Here is a 15,298-nt window from a genome sequence, read left to right on the forward strand (position 1 = left end):
TGGACTGTTGACCTGAAATCCTCCAACTTCTTGACGTCCACTCCTTGTAGCCTCACCGTTCCACCCGAGTTCCTCTCATTCCCACACATTTACTCTGCCTTGCTGCGACCAACCTTCATTCCTCTCCTTTCCAGAGCATATGTCCACCTCTCTAGATTGTCCTTAACCGGTTCCCTGCACTCACTATAGATCATAATGTCATCGGCAAACATCACGGTCCATCGACATTCCTGTCTAACCTCATCTGTCAGCCTGTCCATCACCACTGGGAACCAGAAGGGGCTCTGGTTCCTGATGCCTGATGGAGTCCCACTTCCACCTTGAACTTCTCTGTTACCCCTACAGCACACTGCACTACTGTCTCCAAGCATACATGTCCTGCACCAGCTGATCCCTGATGGAGTTCCACCTCCACCTTGAACTTCTCTGTTACCCCTGCAGCACACCGGACCACTAGCTCACAGCTAGCGTACATGTTCCACAGCTAGGATACGTGCCCTACAGCGAGCATACATGTCTCGCTGCACCTAACCTTCATTCCTCTCCTTTCCAGAGCATACCTCCACCTCTCTAGATTTTCCTCTCTGCTCTCACCACATCATAATGTCATCTGCAAACTTCGGATGTACCGTCATATCATCTAATATTTAAAAAAAAAAAGACATACCCTTTCAGAGATTTAAAGTAGTCTTTTCAATCGTCTTGGTCGGCTCAGTGGGTCGAGTTGGCATCCCTCCAATCGAAAGGTCGGCGGTTCGATTTCCGGCTCCTGCTGTCCCTATTCAGACACGTGGGCATACCGAACCTTCAGATGGTGTCTGTGTGTGTGTGTGTGTGTGTGTGACAATGGCTGAACGTAATGCAGTGTGTGCCCTTTGAAACCCCAAGGTGATGAAAGTGCGATTTACCATGTGGTTAATTGAAAACTCCTTCAGATATGCGCTCTGCTGGAGCGCGCTGCCGCTTCTCATCGGAACTTTTCCCTTCAAAAATATCATTAAAACATTTATCAGGGCGGCTCCGGTAACCTTCTTGATCCAAATTATTCCTCCAGTTCGTCATTTTGTTCTTTTGCCAGATTTTATCACCTTGCTTGTACAGGAAAAACTAGGCCGCACACACACACACACACACACACACACACACACACACACACGCAATCTCTCATGCTAACTGAAGTATGACCTGAGGCTACAAAGACCTGAAATGGTTTTAGTCAGGATTTCCCATGGAGATTCACCCACGCCCCCTCCCCCCAACCTCCAGTCTCACACACACACACACACACACACACACACACACGCACACATACACACGAATGTTTTTAACTTCCAAGGCTAAAATACCGTTGACCCTTTACGGCGTGTGATCCTTTTCTTCCTCGTCGGTGTTCCTTTGCGGCCGCTTTGAATTTTCTTCTTTTATTTCACCATTAAACAAAACTTGCCTCTTTTTTTTTTTTTTTTTTTTTTCCCGCTTCTCTTTGTGCCTTGTTGTCATCCTGGCCGCAGTCTCAAAATGACTTCAGGAAGTGTGAAACCGCAGGATGTTTTTACAGATACTTGTACCGATTCGCTTTTCAACTCTCGTCGACGGACGACACGCCGCTCCGGGCCGATCGGCCCGTTTCGCTCGCTTTGATACGGAACTTTTTCTCAGCGTTTGTCAGGCCTCGTCGCTCCGCCGTGAAATCGGGGATTTTTTAAAGCCGCCGTTCGGTTTTCAGATCCAAACACGAAGTCAAATAAAATCACCGGGTGCGCTCGAGTCAACGGCGGCTTGTAAAATGCAAATGGACGGGGGGGGGGGGGGGGGGGGGCGACGGTTGAGACCATTAAGTCGTTTTTGTTTAGCTTACACTCCAGGCTGAGCCGAATGCGACCGTTTCATGTGGAAAGAGTATTTTTCTTGGAGTTTGAACACACGCTCTGGTTCCCTCGCGGTTTTGTCTTACACCCCATCGCAGCGCGGGGGGAAATAGAATAGAGCTGCAGGTTTTTGAATCCACACCCATCGGGGTTTTCGGAGGCTCGTCCTGTTATTTGAGGGAAGAGGATAAGAGGCCGGTTTCTGGCCGAGACCAAACAAAGTCTTCAAGGTATCCAGAAGGACGTCCCCTTCAAATATTTCTCTTATTATTCCCCGTCCCTCCTATTTCACTCCCTCTCTCTCTCTCTCTTTCGCTCTTTCGCTCTCGCCCTGTCCCTCCCCTCCTCTCTGTTTTTTATCTACCCATTTGGCTGCCGATCTGTTTTCACAGAGTGAGGTCAGGGAGAGTTAGAGCAGGAGGCCCCGCGTCTGTTTCTGTCTCGGGGCTCGACGCGTTCGGATTTAAGTCTTTAACACTCCGAAACAACCTTTTATGGACTTATCGTGCAGCAGGACTCCCGGTAAGCGGCGCTGGAAATTGCGAGGTTCGAATCCCCGGTTGCTTCGGCGATGCGATTAATAGATTTTGATGAATATCGTGTTTTCTCTTACGCTGCTTTGTCGTCGGAAACGGCGGTTTTCCGTGTGTGTCGCGGGATCTAACCCCCCCTGTTGTCGTCAACCGCAGCGACGAGGTGGCCAGACATGGCTTCACGGTCATCGTGGACATGCGTGGCTCTAAATGGGACAGCATCAAACCTCTGTTGAAGATCCTTCAGGAGTCTTTCCCGTCTTGTATCCACGTCGCGCTCATCATCAAGCCGGACAACTTCTGGCAAAAGCAGAGGACCAACTTCGGCAGCTCCAAGTTTGAATTCGAGGTGAGGCACGAGCGTGGCTTTTTTCAAATAAAAAAAAAAAGCGCTTGAGTTTATCGGTATTCGCGCTTTAAATCGGACGTCATTTACTTTGAATGCGCAACCATTAAAGAAACATCGTTTTTGCGCACCGACCTTGTTAAAATAGGATAACGTGTCCATCGCACCTAATTTATCAGATAGAACTGCACCGCTGGGCGACACTGGCTCGCTTCCGTCCCGTGTGGGCATCTGGTATATTTAGTCCTGACCCAGTTGCTATGGAAACGGGATATATAGGACACGAAGGGAGCATTTGATCGGAACGTCGGTCGGTTCGGTTTGGACGAGCCGTGTCAACAACACATCCGGCAAATGGGACGTGATGATAACGCGGGATCTCAGCCGCGGGGCTTCCGGCGGGTGAAAACAGCGTCGTCCGTCCTTTTCCATCCCAAGAACGCTTGAGTTTTCACAACTGCTGCTCATTAGTTGGCAATAAAAGGGTTTGTTTTTGTTGTGCACCTGTATCTGCTCCTGTCAGCCCTTCTCATGCAAAATAAATACGACTGCAGGTTCTCTTTCACACTGACAAGTGGCAGATGTGACTTTTTTTTTTTTTTTTTTTCCTCCCTCCAGGGATTAATGTTTTACATTTTCTTGCTTTTTGACTAGATTGCAGATCATATCTGAGCATCTAGTGATCCAGAGTGAGATGTGAAGACATCTGTGTCTTTTTTTTTTTTTTTTTTGTTAAACCTTATGTGAAATAATTCCGAATGTTGATGAATTGGCCCAGATACTTTGTCCAATGTGGATTTGCAGTTTTGAATATAAAATTGGCAAGAGCCACACGTCTGACCGTTTGCTGTACCTTCTCCTTGTTTTTCCTTCACGTTCTCAGCCTATTGCTCCTCTGTTATTGCTTCTACCAACACATTTGTGTATTTTTTATGATAACATTAAAATCTGGAATGTTTCAACTGGACCCCATAGCTATCTAAACATTAGCCACCGGCTACACATTCTTCTGAGTCATATGACATGGGAACTATGTCAACAAATTATTGAAGAAGTGCATATGATAATGATGAATACCAACGTGATCTGTTTCATGTTTTGTCTTTTTTACCCTTCTTGCTTCGGTGCTCTCTTAACTTGGCTCCTGTTCATGCCAACGCCAGACGGTGATGGTCTCCTTGGAGGGTTTATCCAAAATCGTGGATCCTTCTCAACTGACGTCTGACTTCGAGGGCAGCCTGGAGTACAACCATGACGACTGGATTGAGGTTTGACCCTTTTTTTTTTTTTTTTTTTTAATGTTTTTTAAATGTTTTTTTTTTTTTTAATGGTTTCTTTCTTTTTTAAATTATTTCTTTCTTTCGTTTTTTCTTTTTCTTTTTTTTTTTTACTTGTAGTTTGAGCTAGCTTGTCACTGTCTTGTCCTGGAAAGTTAATTATTTTATTTAATTATTTTAAGATTATACTTTCACGCTTCAGAGTTTATTTTACTTATTTATGTGTTTATTAATTGTATGTCTTGCTGCTGCTAAACATTTATTTATCTATTTAAAGATAGTACCTTATACTTCAACACTTCAGGATTTATTTATTTTTTTATTTATTATTTATTTTTTACTTTTTTTTTAGATAGCTTATCATGGTCTTGTCCTTGTATGTCTTGCTGCTGCTGCTCAACAATTTTTTATTTATTGATTTTTTTTTTTATTTATTTTTTTTTTACTTCTATTTCTAGCTAGCTTGTTATTGTCTTTTCCTTGTAAGTCTTGCTGCCAAACATTTTTTTAATTCATTTATGTAAAGTTTAGACTTTATACTTTCACACCTCAGAGTTTATTGATTGTTTATTTTTTATTATTTCTTTTTTACCTATATTTTTTAAGCAAGCTTATCACGGTATTGTCCTTGTATGTTTTTCTGCTGCTTCTTAACAATTTTTTATTCTTTTTTTTTTTTTTCTACTCGTATTTTTACCTAGCTTGTCATTGTCTTGTCCTTGAAACTTTTTTTTTTAAATTTATTTATGATTTACTCATGATACTTTTACACTCCAGAGTTTATTTTCTTTTTTTTTTTTACATGTATTTTTTTAGTCTTGCTGCTGCAAAACATTTATTTATTTATTCAAAGTTTATACCCCGTACTTTTAACACTTCAGGATTTATTTTATTTTATTTATTTATTTACTTATTTTTAGATAGCTTTTCATGGTCTTGTCCTTGTATGTCTTGCTGCTGCTGCTCAACAATTTTTATTATTATTTTTTATTTATTTACTTATTTTTACTTTTATTTCTAGCTAGCTTGTCATTGTCTTGTCCTTGCATGTCTTGTTGCCGCTGCTAAAATTCTTTTTTTTAATTAGTTATGATTTTTTTATACTTTTACACTTCAGAGTTTATTTTCTTGTTTTTTTTACATGTATTTTTTTAGTCTTGCTGCTGCTAAACATTTATTTATTCATTTAAAGTTTATACCTTGTACTTTAACACTTCAGGATTTATTTATTTTTTTATTTTATTTTTTTTTTACTTTTATTTCTAGCTAGCTTGTCATTGTCCTGTCCATGCATGTCTTGTTGCTGCTGCTAAACTTTTTTTTTTTAATTTATTTATGATTTTTTTATGATACTTTTACACTTCAGAGTTTATTTCCTTTTTTTTTATTTTACATGTATTTTTTAGTCGTGTTGCTGCTAAACATTTACTTATTTATTTGAAGTTTATACCTTGTACTTTAACACTTCAGGATTTTTTTTTTTTTTTTCATTTATTTTTTTACTTATTTTTAGATGGCTTATCATGGTCTTGTCCTTGTATGTATTTGCTGCTGCTGCTCAAAGATTTCCCAAACCTGGGATCATATATTTAATATTCAGTCATTCACTTTAATTAGTAGAACTGCATCATGGTTCAGGTGGAAATTAACAAACGCACGTTGATACTGAGCTGAAATTCTGTATTTTAAAAAAACAAACAAACGTCGCGTTCATCTGATTAACTACAGGTGCGGCTCTCATTCGAGACCTTCGCCAGCGACGCCGCGCGAGCTCTGGCGCGCCTGGAGGAGCTGCAGGAAACGCTGTCACAGCGCGACCTCCCTCGGGACCTGGAAGGCGCTCGCCGGCTCATGGAAGAGCACGCCGCGCTGAAGAAAAGGGCCACCAAAGCCTCGGTGGAGGAGCTGGACTCGCAGGGGCGACGGCTGCTGCAGAGGCTGCAGTCGCAGGCCGCCGGCGCCGGGAGCTCCGGCGAAAGCGGCTACGGCAACCGTACGGCCGGAGCCGGCGGAGACGCCAACGACCACCATCATGGATTCCACGCGCACGCAGATGCTCACAACCTGGTGGCCAAAGTGACCAGCCTGCTGGATAAGCTCCACGGGACGCGTCAGAATCTGCAGCAGTTGTGGCACATGAGGAAGCTGAAACTGGACCAGTGTTTCCAGCTGCGCCTGTTTGAGCAGGACGCAGAAAAGGTGAGCGCGCATTCCTTGTTTTCTGTTTCGTGAATGAAGAAACAATTTAATGGCTTATTTGACATTTACCTCCCGTTCTAACTGGAGACAGCAGGGCGTGCGACGTACATGGAGTTTTAGCTATCGTTTGAAAACATCACATGAATCCATTTAACTCCTTTGATTAATTTGCAGCGGCCAGATTATAAATGTATTAGCGTTATTAAGTCAGGGATCGGGAACTTTTACCGTTTAAAGAGCCATTCGGACCCCGTTTTCCCCACAGAAAAGAATGAATTAATACAATGAATTAACACTGCATATCTCAAAATTTTTGTACTTAAGACCTTAAGACACTTTATAGCCTTGACTTGTCACTGAGACACTTTATAGTTTTTTTGTATTTCTTTTTCCTCCCCCTTTTTTTATACTGTTTATACAATTTCCTACTATTATTTAGTGTTATGTTTTACTTGAAATTCTGGCACAACAATTTCCTTTGGGATAATTAAAGTTGTTCTTATTCTTATGTAATGTTTTCATGGCTTTATGCTATGTATAAATGAAATGTGTCCCTTTTTTTTTTTTTTTTTTTTAAATTAATGAACTGCAGAGAAATTACATTTCTGCATGCAACAAAACAACTCCGATAAAAAAGACATCGGGTTGAAGGTTACTTGTAAGCAAAATACTCCATGTCTATTTAAGCCCCTTCTTGTATTTATGATCGTCAGCAAACCAAAAATGGCGTCCGCTCTCTGCGGTTAAACTGGCGCGTGCAGTCGTTTATGAAATATTTTAACACGTTTTATTTAGATGTTACAATTAGAAAATTCAAATTTAAAATGACATCCAAAAAAATTAGCAGCGTAAAATGAAATACATTTTAATTAAATACTTTTTAAATTCTTTTCGAAAGGCAAAGGGAGCCGGATCAGAGGGATTTTGGGGGGGGATTATACCATAGAATTGTTTTGTGTTTTTCTTAATGTGCACAGAATACATTTTAAAAAAAAAAAAAAACTGTTTATTTTCAATGTTTTCTTTCAAGTTCCTTGGACACACACACACACACACACACATGTAAAATGTGTTGAGTTGAAGAATGTAGTTGTATGAAGCTCAGAGAGCTGGAGGCAAACAGAGGGCTGCTCAGGGACGTCTCAGAGCTGTAATTAAACAAACCTTTCCATACAGCAAACATGTAGAGAGAGGAGGGAAACACGCAGTAAAAGTGGAGCACAATAGGCACACACACACACACACACACACACACACACACACTTAACTTGTTCCCTTCTTTCTTGCTTATTACAGAGTAGCTTTAACATGACTTTGCTCCAGATGTCAGAGGTGCGATGAGCGATTCCAGTAAATTACAATAAATTACAATGCGATAAACTACATGTTCTTCTCCCGTTGTGTGTAGATGTTCGACTGGATCATGCACAACAAGGGGCTTTTCCTCACCAGCTACACTGAAATCGGAGGGAACCACCAGCACGCGGTGGAGCTGCAAACCCAGCACAACCACTTTGCCATGAACTGCATGGTAAGATTCCAGTTTTGTCTCGGTCGTGCGCGAAAAGTCCACGCGGATCGGCGGCCATCGCAAACTATCATCATCACCGTCATTCAGAATAACATGGCGAGACCACACACTCTTTTTACGTTACATTACATTACATTGCATTTGGCAGACGCTTTTATCCAAAGCGACTTACAATAGAGGACATAGGGACTGCAAATACACTTGCAAATACACGATGCACAGGAAATATACAGAACAGTAAGCTTGGGTTAGTGAGGTTTTTTTGTTTTTTTTTGACAAAGACATACGCAAACGTACACACACACACAAACACTGCATAGCCTAACTTGCTGCCTAACCTGATCTGGGGCATCAGCGCAGTAAAAAGTCCTGAAAGAGAACAGTTTTTACCTGTTTCTTGAAGGTTGAGATAGATGATGCTCGTCTTGTTGCTTCTGGAAGTTTGTTCCACCACTGAGGTAGTAGAACTGAGAACATTTTCTTTTCCACTCCTGAACCAACACACAGCTTTTCTTTGCACCCAAACCCTTGGTCTCTCGCGGGCTAACCGTTGCGCTCCTGATATTTCCCGTCCTTCCTCGTCCCTGTCATGCTGTTCCGTTCCGCAGCGCCGTCCCAATAATTGACCCATATTGCCGATCGGCCCGTCCCGAGGCCGCGTGCTGCCCTCTGCTGCTCCTCTCCGCCGCCCCTCCTCCCCAAGCTCCGCTCTGCAAAGCTCCGCTCTGGGCTAATAAGTTTAGCTCGGGACATTATACTGTACTGACCCCGTGGTCTAATTCTGCTCCGCTCTGTCGGTTCTCATCAAAAATCTCGTGTCTTTGCTCCCTTGAAACGCGTGGATAATCAATCCCCCGATCGTTTTTCCTTTCTTTTTTTACGTTTTACGGTGACAAGCGCCTCCGATCGAAACGTCCAGCAAACCGTTTTCCCGCAGGATTAAACGGGGCTTTAACTTTGTTTCGTTTGGACGATTTGAACGTTTCTAGATGAATCAATCCATTTTAATTTTATATAGTCTTGGTGTGGAACATTGAGAGTTGATCTGCAAAAAAAAATAAAAGACTCATCTTAGGTAGATCAACATTTAATTAGGATTGATATGTAAATTGAAAATCTATGACCAAAGTGTGAATGTTAATCATGTTAATTGTGATTTTTTTTTTTTTTTTTTTTGCTGCAAAATTGCATGGTTACTTTAGTTTGCTTATTTTTGATTTATTTATTTTTTTTATTTAAAAGATAACACCATCCAAAAGTGTTTTTTTTTCTGTTTGTTTCTTTGTTTTTGTTTTTTTCCCGCTATATAATTGCAATTTCTCTTCATCCGTTTCATTGGCATCCTTAATATCCAGCATCTCTCTCCAGCTCTTGGAGGTAACGTGGATTTTTGAATCCATAAGATGAAATCAAGACTAGGCTACTGAAAAACGATGACATTCGGTGTGTTCTCTCAAAAACACCAAAACCGCCCTCAAATCTAAGACTTCTGGAGTTTTGGTGCTGAGGATGCTAATGGTGTGGGTCAGAGGGTGCAGGGGGAAGTGTTGGATGGGCAGAAAACATATTTTGTAGTGTTTAAAATGCTAAAAATGCAAGAATTTGATGAGCATAGGAACCTTGGACTTGTATTATTTGGAGTTTTAGACTTTTCGCTGCATGCATTGCGTGGTGCGACCACAGCATTAACTGGGACATTCGAGGTAGGTTGCGGTCAAGCGGGACAGTCTTTGGGAGATGTTTTGTCGATGGAAAAAGGCCATCCAGAGTAACTGTCATTCCTTTTAGCAAATATGGATTTAGTTCCAATGAGGAGCTGCGGGTTGAATCTCCTTCAACAGCAGCAGATATGACGTGATGAGATGTGCACTTCCCATGCTTGGGGAAGTGTTTTGCAGCAGCAGGACAAGCAAGGACAAGACAAGCTAGAAATACATGTAAAAAATAAGTCTGAAATGTAAAATTGCAATGTATAATTTTAAAATAAATATATAGATTAAGGGGGAAAAAAAAGGATTTTCTGATTTTACAGTAAATATTTTACCTTTTTTACATATTATATATTTACTAATATACAGAAATAAATAATAAGCAAATTAGCGCAGTAACTGATTATAGAGAGTTATTATATAGGGTTATAGCACGAGGTAGGGAACGTTTCCTGTATCTTGTTTCAACAGCAGAGCTGGAATCGTCAGTCTCTTTCAATATCCCAATATCAATATCCTTTCAATATCAGATATTGGATGAAGTCAAAAAAAAGTTTGGTACAGCGGTGGAGAACTTTAATTATTGTGGAAAAAGTGAAGTCTCATAGGCGGAAGTTGAGCCGTGCACAATGAGTAACCTGGGCTCGGGAGTCAAGGGGAAGCGCTGGCACATTATTTTATTTTTATGCACGGTCCAACTAGGTATCATGTAAATTGAATAAAATAAAAATTGCAATTTAAATATTTACATTTTTCATTTCATTCATGATTTTAAAGTAAACAACCAGTACCAAACAACCAATTTAAATATTTACATTTTTTATTTCATTTTATACATAATATTTTTTTTTATTTCAGCTTAGTAAACACACAAAATAAAGATTGCATTTTAAATATTTACATTTTTTATTTCATTTGTATATATTTTTTTTATTTCAACTTTAAAATCATAAACAAACGAAATAAAAATTGCAATTTGAATATTTACATTTTTTATTTCATTTTTTTATATAAATATTTTTTTTTTTATTTCAATAAAATGCCAAAATGAAATAAAAATAAAATGCCAAAAAATGTCAATATTTAAATTGCAATTTTTATTTTGTTTAATGTACCGACATTATTTTGTATGGAATCATCGGTACGAAATTCAAAAAAAAGGAAAAAATGAGGAGTTTCTAAACTCAATATGGATTGAAAATCCTTATTAAAAAAAAAAAAAAAAAAAAATAGTTTGGCGGGGTCGCATGTGACCCGCGGGCCGTAAAATGCCCAGGTCTGCTTTAGAGAGACAGCTGGAAGTCACCGTGCGTAAACGAACACACACACGAGCAAACTGCACACACATTTGCGCATATTCAGTGTGACCATTGGCCCCTCCACCCATTCTTCCACAGGAAGTGTTGTTTCCCTTTCCTGTTGCTTACATGACTGCATAGGGACATATGGCTCATGAACAATAGCAGCGACAATGTCAGCTTGTTTGCCTTCACAAAGTGAATTTTAATTTCAAATTATGAAACATTTTAGAACAGGGACAAGAGAGAGCAGAAGAGCTCTATTTTCTGCATATCAAGTTGTTGTTTTTTTTTTTTTGTTTTTTTTTTTGGTCAATGTTTACTTCCTTTCTTTTCCCTCCTCTGCCCTCCGCTGTTTGACTTTCCCTCTGCCCTCGTCCATTTTAAGTTAAGAATTCTGTCTTCTCAACGCAGCCCCACCCCGCTTTCCTCCATCCGTTTTCCATTAAGTCTTTACCTCCCGTGTTTGACGGGTCCGGCCTCTTGTTATTTAATCTGATGCGTAATGTCCTGCAGATGGTCGAGGAGACCTTCTCTGTAACTCAGTCGTGTGTGTGTGTGTGTGTGTGTGTGTGTGTGCGCGCGCGCCCATGCCATCCGAAATTCCCCTCCAGCTATACTTCCAAGAGACTTTAAAATTCTCATATGAGCCGCTTTTGTCTCCATGTCAACTTAAACCTTGTTTCAGTGCAGCTGAAATCTCATTATTGTGATTTTTTTTTTTTTTTTTTTTTGAAGGGTGTTTTGTTTTATTTTACTTGTTTAAAAAAAAAATAAGGCATTTCAAACCCAAACACCAGAAGACTCCCCTCACACACCACCTCCGAGCCTCGGAGGTTAAACAAAGGACATGGCAGATGCAAAAAAAAAAGCCGTGTTGTCCTTCTGAAAGCCTGCAATTTGAGTCGCAGGAACGGCTCTGCCCAAGACGCTTCCTCTATTTAAGGGCTTCAGCTCGTGGAGCCGCATCTTCCTGCATCCTGTTGTGATTCAGACAAACAAAGTAAGAACAATTATAGGCACCGGGAGCAGTAATTGGATAGAATAATAAGAGGCCGCTAACACAGTTGTTAATTGGTGTTTGATGATCTGTGCCTATCTACACCAAACAGCTTGGAGGCCTGTATTAAAAAAAAAAAAAAAAAAAAAGGCTGAAAGATTAAGGGTTTATTGCATACTTTTATTATCCTCCTGTGGATTTGTCTCAGGAGATTTCCACATTAACACACACAATGGTGGACAAAGGGCGTCTGCATATGTGAGTGTATGTATTGGAGTGTGAGACTTCCCCCCTCCATGCCGCTCCACTGTGGATAAATACAATTTTGGAGAGGACTGTATATTTCATAAATATTCTTTTATTACCTTGGAGAAATCTAGTCAATCCTAACAGTATTTTACCTGGCAGACTGTTAGTTTATCTGGGCAGGATACTTAAATATTAGTATTACTAAGAAAACCGTGTTTGTGACTCAATCTTGGCTCGCGTCCTTTGCTCTTTATGTTTCCACGAGTGAGAAAACACACAGCCTTATTATGTACGTATTCATAGTCTCCCCGTGCACCCGCCGACATAAAAAAGAAACAAAGAACAGCTGATTTTTATTAAAAAAAAAAAAAAAAAAATGCATCAATCATGTATGAACCAACTGTTTCTGATATGGGATTATTAAAGATGGGTTCACGCTTTCTGTTGTCTCCTCCTCCTCGTTTTTCCCGTAAACACAGAACGTGTACGTGAACATCAATCGAATCATGTCGGTGGGGAACCGGCTCCTGGAGTCCGGTCACTACGCCTCCCAGCAGATCCAACAGATTTCGGGCCAGCTGGAGCAGGAGTGGAAGGCCTTCGCAGCGGCACTGGACGAGCGCAGCACCCTGCTGGAGATGTCGGCCAGCTTCCACCAGAAAGCAGATCAGGTAAATACGCAGGGATAGAAGCAATGACAGTCGAGATGGACACAATTTCATTCGTTTTGAGGCCCAGTTTACATTATATTACATTATATTACATTACATTACATTACATTGCATTTGGCAGACGCTTTTATCCAAAGTGACTTACAATAGAGGACATAGGGACTGCAAATACACTTGCAAATACACGATGCACAGGAAATATACAGAACATTAAGCTTGGGTTAGTGAGGGTTTTTTTTTTTTTTTTTTATGGACAGAGACACACAAACGCACACACACACACACACACTGCATAGCCTAACTTGCTGCCAACCTGATCTGGGGCATCAGCGCAATAAAAAAAGTCCTGAAAGAGAAACATTTTTACCTGTTTCTTGAAGGTTGAGAGAGATGATGCTAGTCTTGTTGCTTCTGGGACTTTGTTCCACCACTGAGGTAGTAGAACTGAGAACAGTTTTGCCTGAGATCGCTTAGAGCGAGCAGAAGGTACTGCTAGTAGGTTTGTATTAGAGGAACGCAGCTCTCTGCCGGGAACGTAAGGTCTTATCATTTGGTTCAGATATGCTGGACCTGTTCCTGAGGTGGTTTTGAATGCCAGGGTCAGGACCTTGTGCTTGATCCTGGCAGCTACTGGATGAACAGAGGTGTAACATGAGCCCTTTTGGGTTGAGTTTGATGTAAAGTAGAGAATCGTTGCCGGTTTCGGGTCTCGTGAGCATCGGAAGACTTGGAAAAAGACTCGCGGAAACTCGCACCTGGTCGCATCGTCTAAAAACACTGCGAATGTTTGCCGGGTCACAACTAGATTCTTCAGCATTTTTTTTCCCCCAAAATTCAGTGTTTTCACCGGATAATCTCAAAGCCTCCCGCTATTTTAGTCCATCACTTTTCCTTCTCCACTCGGTCGTGGAGACTTGACATCGTACGAGTCACCGTCCGCTCCCTTTCCGGACGGTCCGAGGCGATCGGGACGTCCTTCCCACTTCCCTTTCAGCCGTAACACGAAAAAATAACATCTCTGGCGAGCGTTCGTGGACCAGGTTTGTCAACCGGGAGCTCATCTACTGGCTCATCTAAAGACCGAAACGCTTGCGATAATATCGGACACTTTCGAAAATGTCAACTTGGACAAGACGAGGGTGAAGAGTTGGAGATAGTGAACTCCTTGGAACAGAACTCTACAGGAAGGGTCAGAGCAGGATGTTGAGGAGACTGAGGAGAGGGTGAAGGACAGACCGGGAGGTTTCCTGGACGGTTTCCTTGCGGCTCCTTCGGCCCACCGGTGCAGAACCCGACGCTTCCGACGCTCCTTTGTGTCCTCGGCCATCAGACTGGAGAACTCTGAGCGGCCGGCGGTGCATCTGTGCTTTCACAACTTCGCCCGAAATCTGCCGTCTTTCTTCTCCCCGTTGGTCCCGGCCTGCACGCATCCTGCCTATTTTTGTTTCTTTTATCCTTGTCATCGCTATTGTTACTCTATTTATATTGTCATTTAGTTCCGGTTGTGTATTTTTCACCCTGACTGTTGTCCATCACTATCCCTGATGTTGTTCTCTCTTCTGTCTATTTATTCATGGAAGTCTTGCTATCTTCTGTCTCTATTTACGTTCATATTTATTTTTGACATTATAACTGTTACGCTGCTGGGGATCAGTAAAGTTTATCTTCATCCAGATGGTAGCGCACCGTAAAACTCCTCAGATTTCCTTCTGACTTTCAGTTTTTCGTCCGCGAGCTTAAATCTTTCGGTGTGAGCTGAGTATTAGCCGGGCGGCGTCCGCACTATCTTGACTGGATATCGCTTTTTTTTTCCACTTCTTCAAGAAGTTTCTTGCTAATCAACTCTCTTTTCTTCCATCATCAACTTGTTTAGTCTGTCGGCGTCGCTTCCCCCAAATAAATAGCGCCGTCCGCAACAGCCAGCCATGATTTCTAACATCCTGCTCGGTGTGTTGAAACACCAAGGATTCTTCATTCTGCTCATCGCCGCGTCTACGCCCTCGGTGTCGGCCTCCGTATCGGTTTCCCGCATTGTTTGCAACGTAGAGAGAGGATCCAGATGCGCAAAGCTAATTTCCTTCCCCTCCTCGTCCCCCCTTGTTCCAGCTGTTACTCAGACCGTGAATATTGTATGAAAGCATCTCTGAACTTTTGACACGGAACATATGGAAAAGTCCCACGATCACGCGTGCGGTCGCACTACATGGCCGTCACGCCGTAATGCGTCCGCGTGCTGTATGTCAAACTAATAGCATGGAAATCTGTTTTCGGACGGTAACATTTTATATAGTTGACGGCTTTAACAGGAAGAAGCTGTAGTTTTTTTGATATCCCGGCTCGTCTCAGCACGCGTTGGTGCGCCGAAGTGCAGATGCACATCGTATACAGTAAACCCTTGTTTTTAGCGGGGGTTACGTTCCATAAAGAACCCGTGAGGCAAAATCTGTGAAGTAGAAACCTTTATTTTTTTTTACAATTATTATACAATCAAATACTCTGTTATAAATTGAAAAGAAAGAACAAACCATTTTACAGGCTCAGTCATTTGTTTCAAAAATAAAAGTACTGTACTTTAGAAACGATTTTTTCAACAAATAACTTCTGTGCTGTCAAATAA

At 41.4% G+C, this 15,298-nt stretch overlaps 1 protein-coding gene across 1 annotated transcript in view; it reads left to right on the forward strand.

Moving 5' to 3' along the window:
- The window catches only part of triob (trio Rho guanine nucleotide exchange factor b), a 124,059-nt gene that overhangs the window by 48,889 nt on the left and 59,872 nt on the right, over window positions 1-15,298 (forward strand). Inside the window, exons 5-9 of the mRNA XM_086156040.1 lie at window positions 2,558-2,750; window positions 3,911-4,015; window positions 5,753-6,223; window positions 7,632-7,754; window positions 12,490-12,681. Coding sequence (XP_086012166.1) covers window positions 2,558-2,750; window positions 3,911-4,015; window positions 5,753-6,223; window positions 7,632-7,754; window positions 12,490-12,681 — 1,084 coding nt within the window. The remainder of the gene's footprint in view (window positions 1-2,557; window positions 2,751-3,910; window positions 4,016-5,752; window positions 6,224-7,631; window positions 7,755-12,489; window positions 12,682-15,298) is intronic.

The sequence above is a fragment of the Fistularia commersonii genome, chromosome 11, assembly GCF_037954325.1.
Source record: "Fistularia commersonii isolate RoL2024-O1a breed Wild chromosome 11, RoL_Fcom_v1.0, whole genome shotgun sequence".
Taxonomy (NCBI): domain Eukaryota; kingdom Metazoa; phylum Chordata; class Actinopteri; order Syngnathiformes; family Fistulariidae; genus Fistularia; species Fistularia commersonii.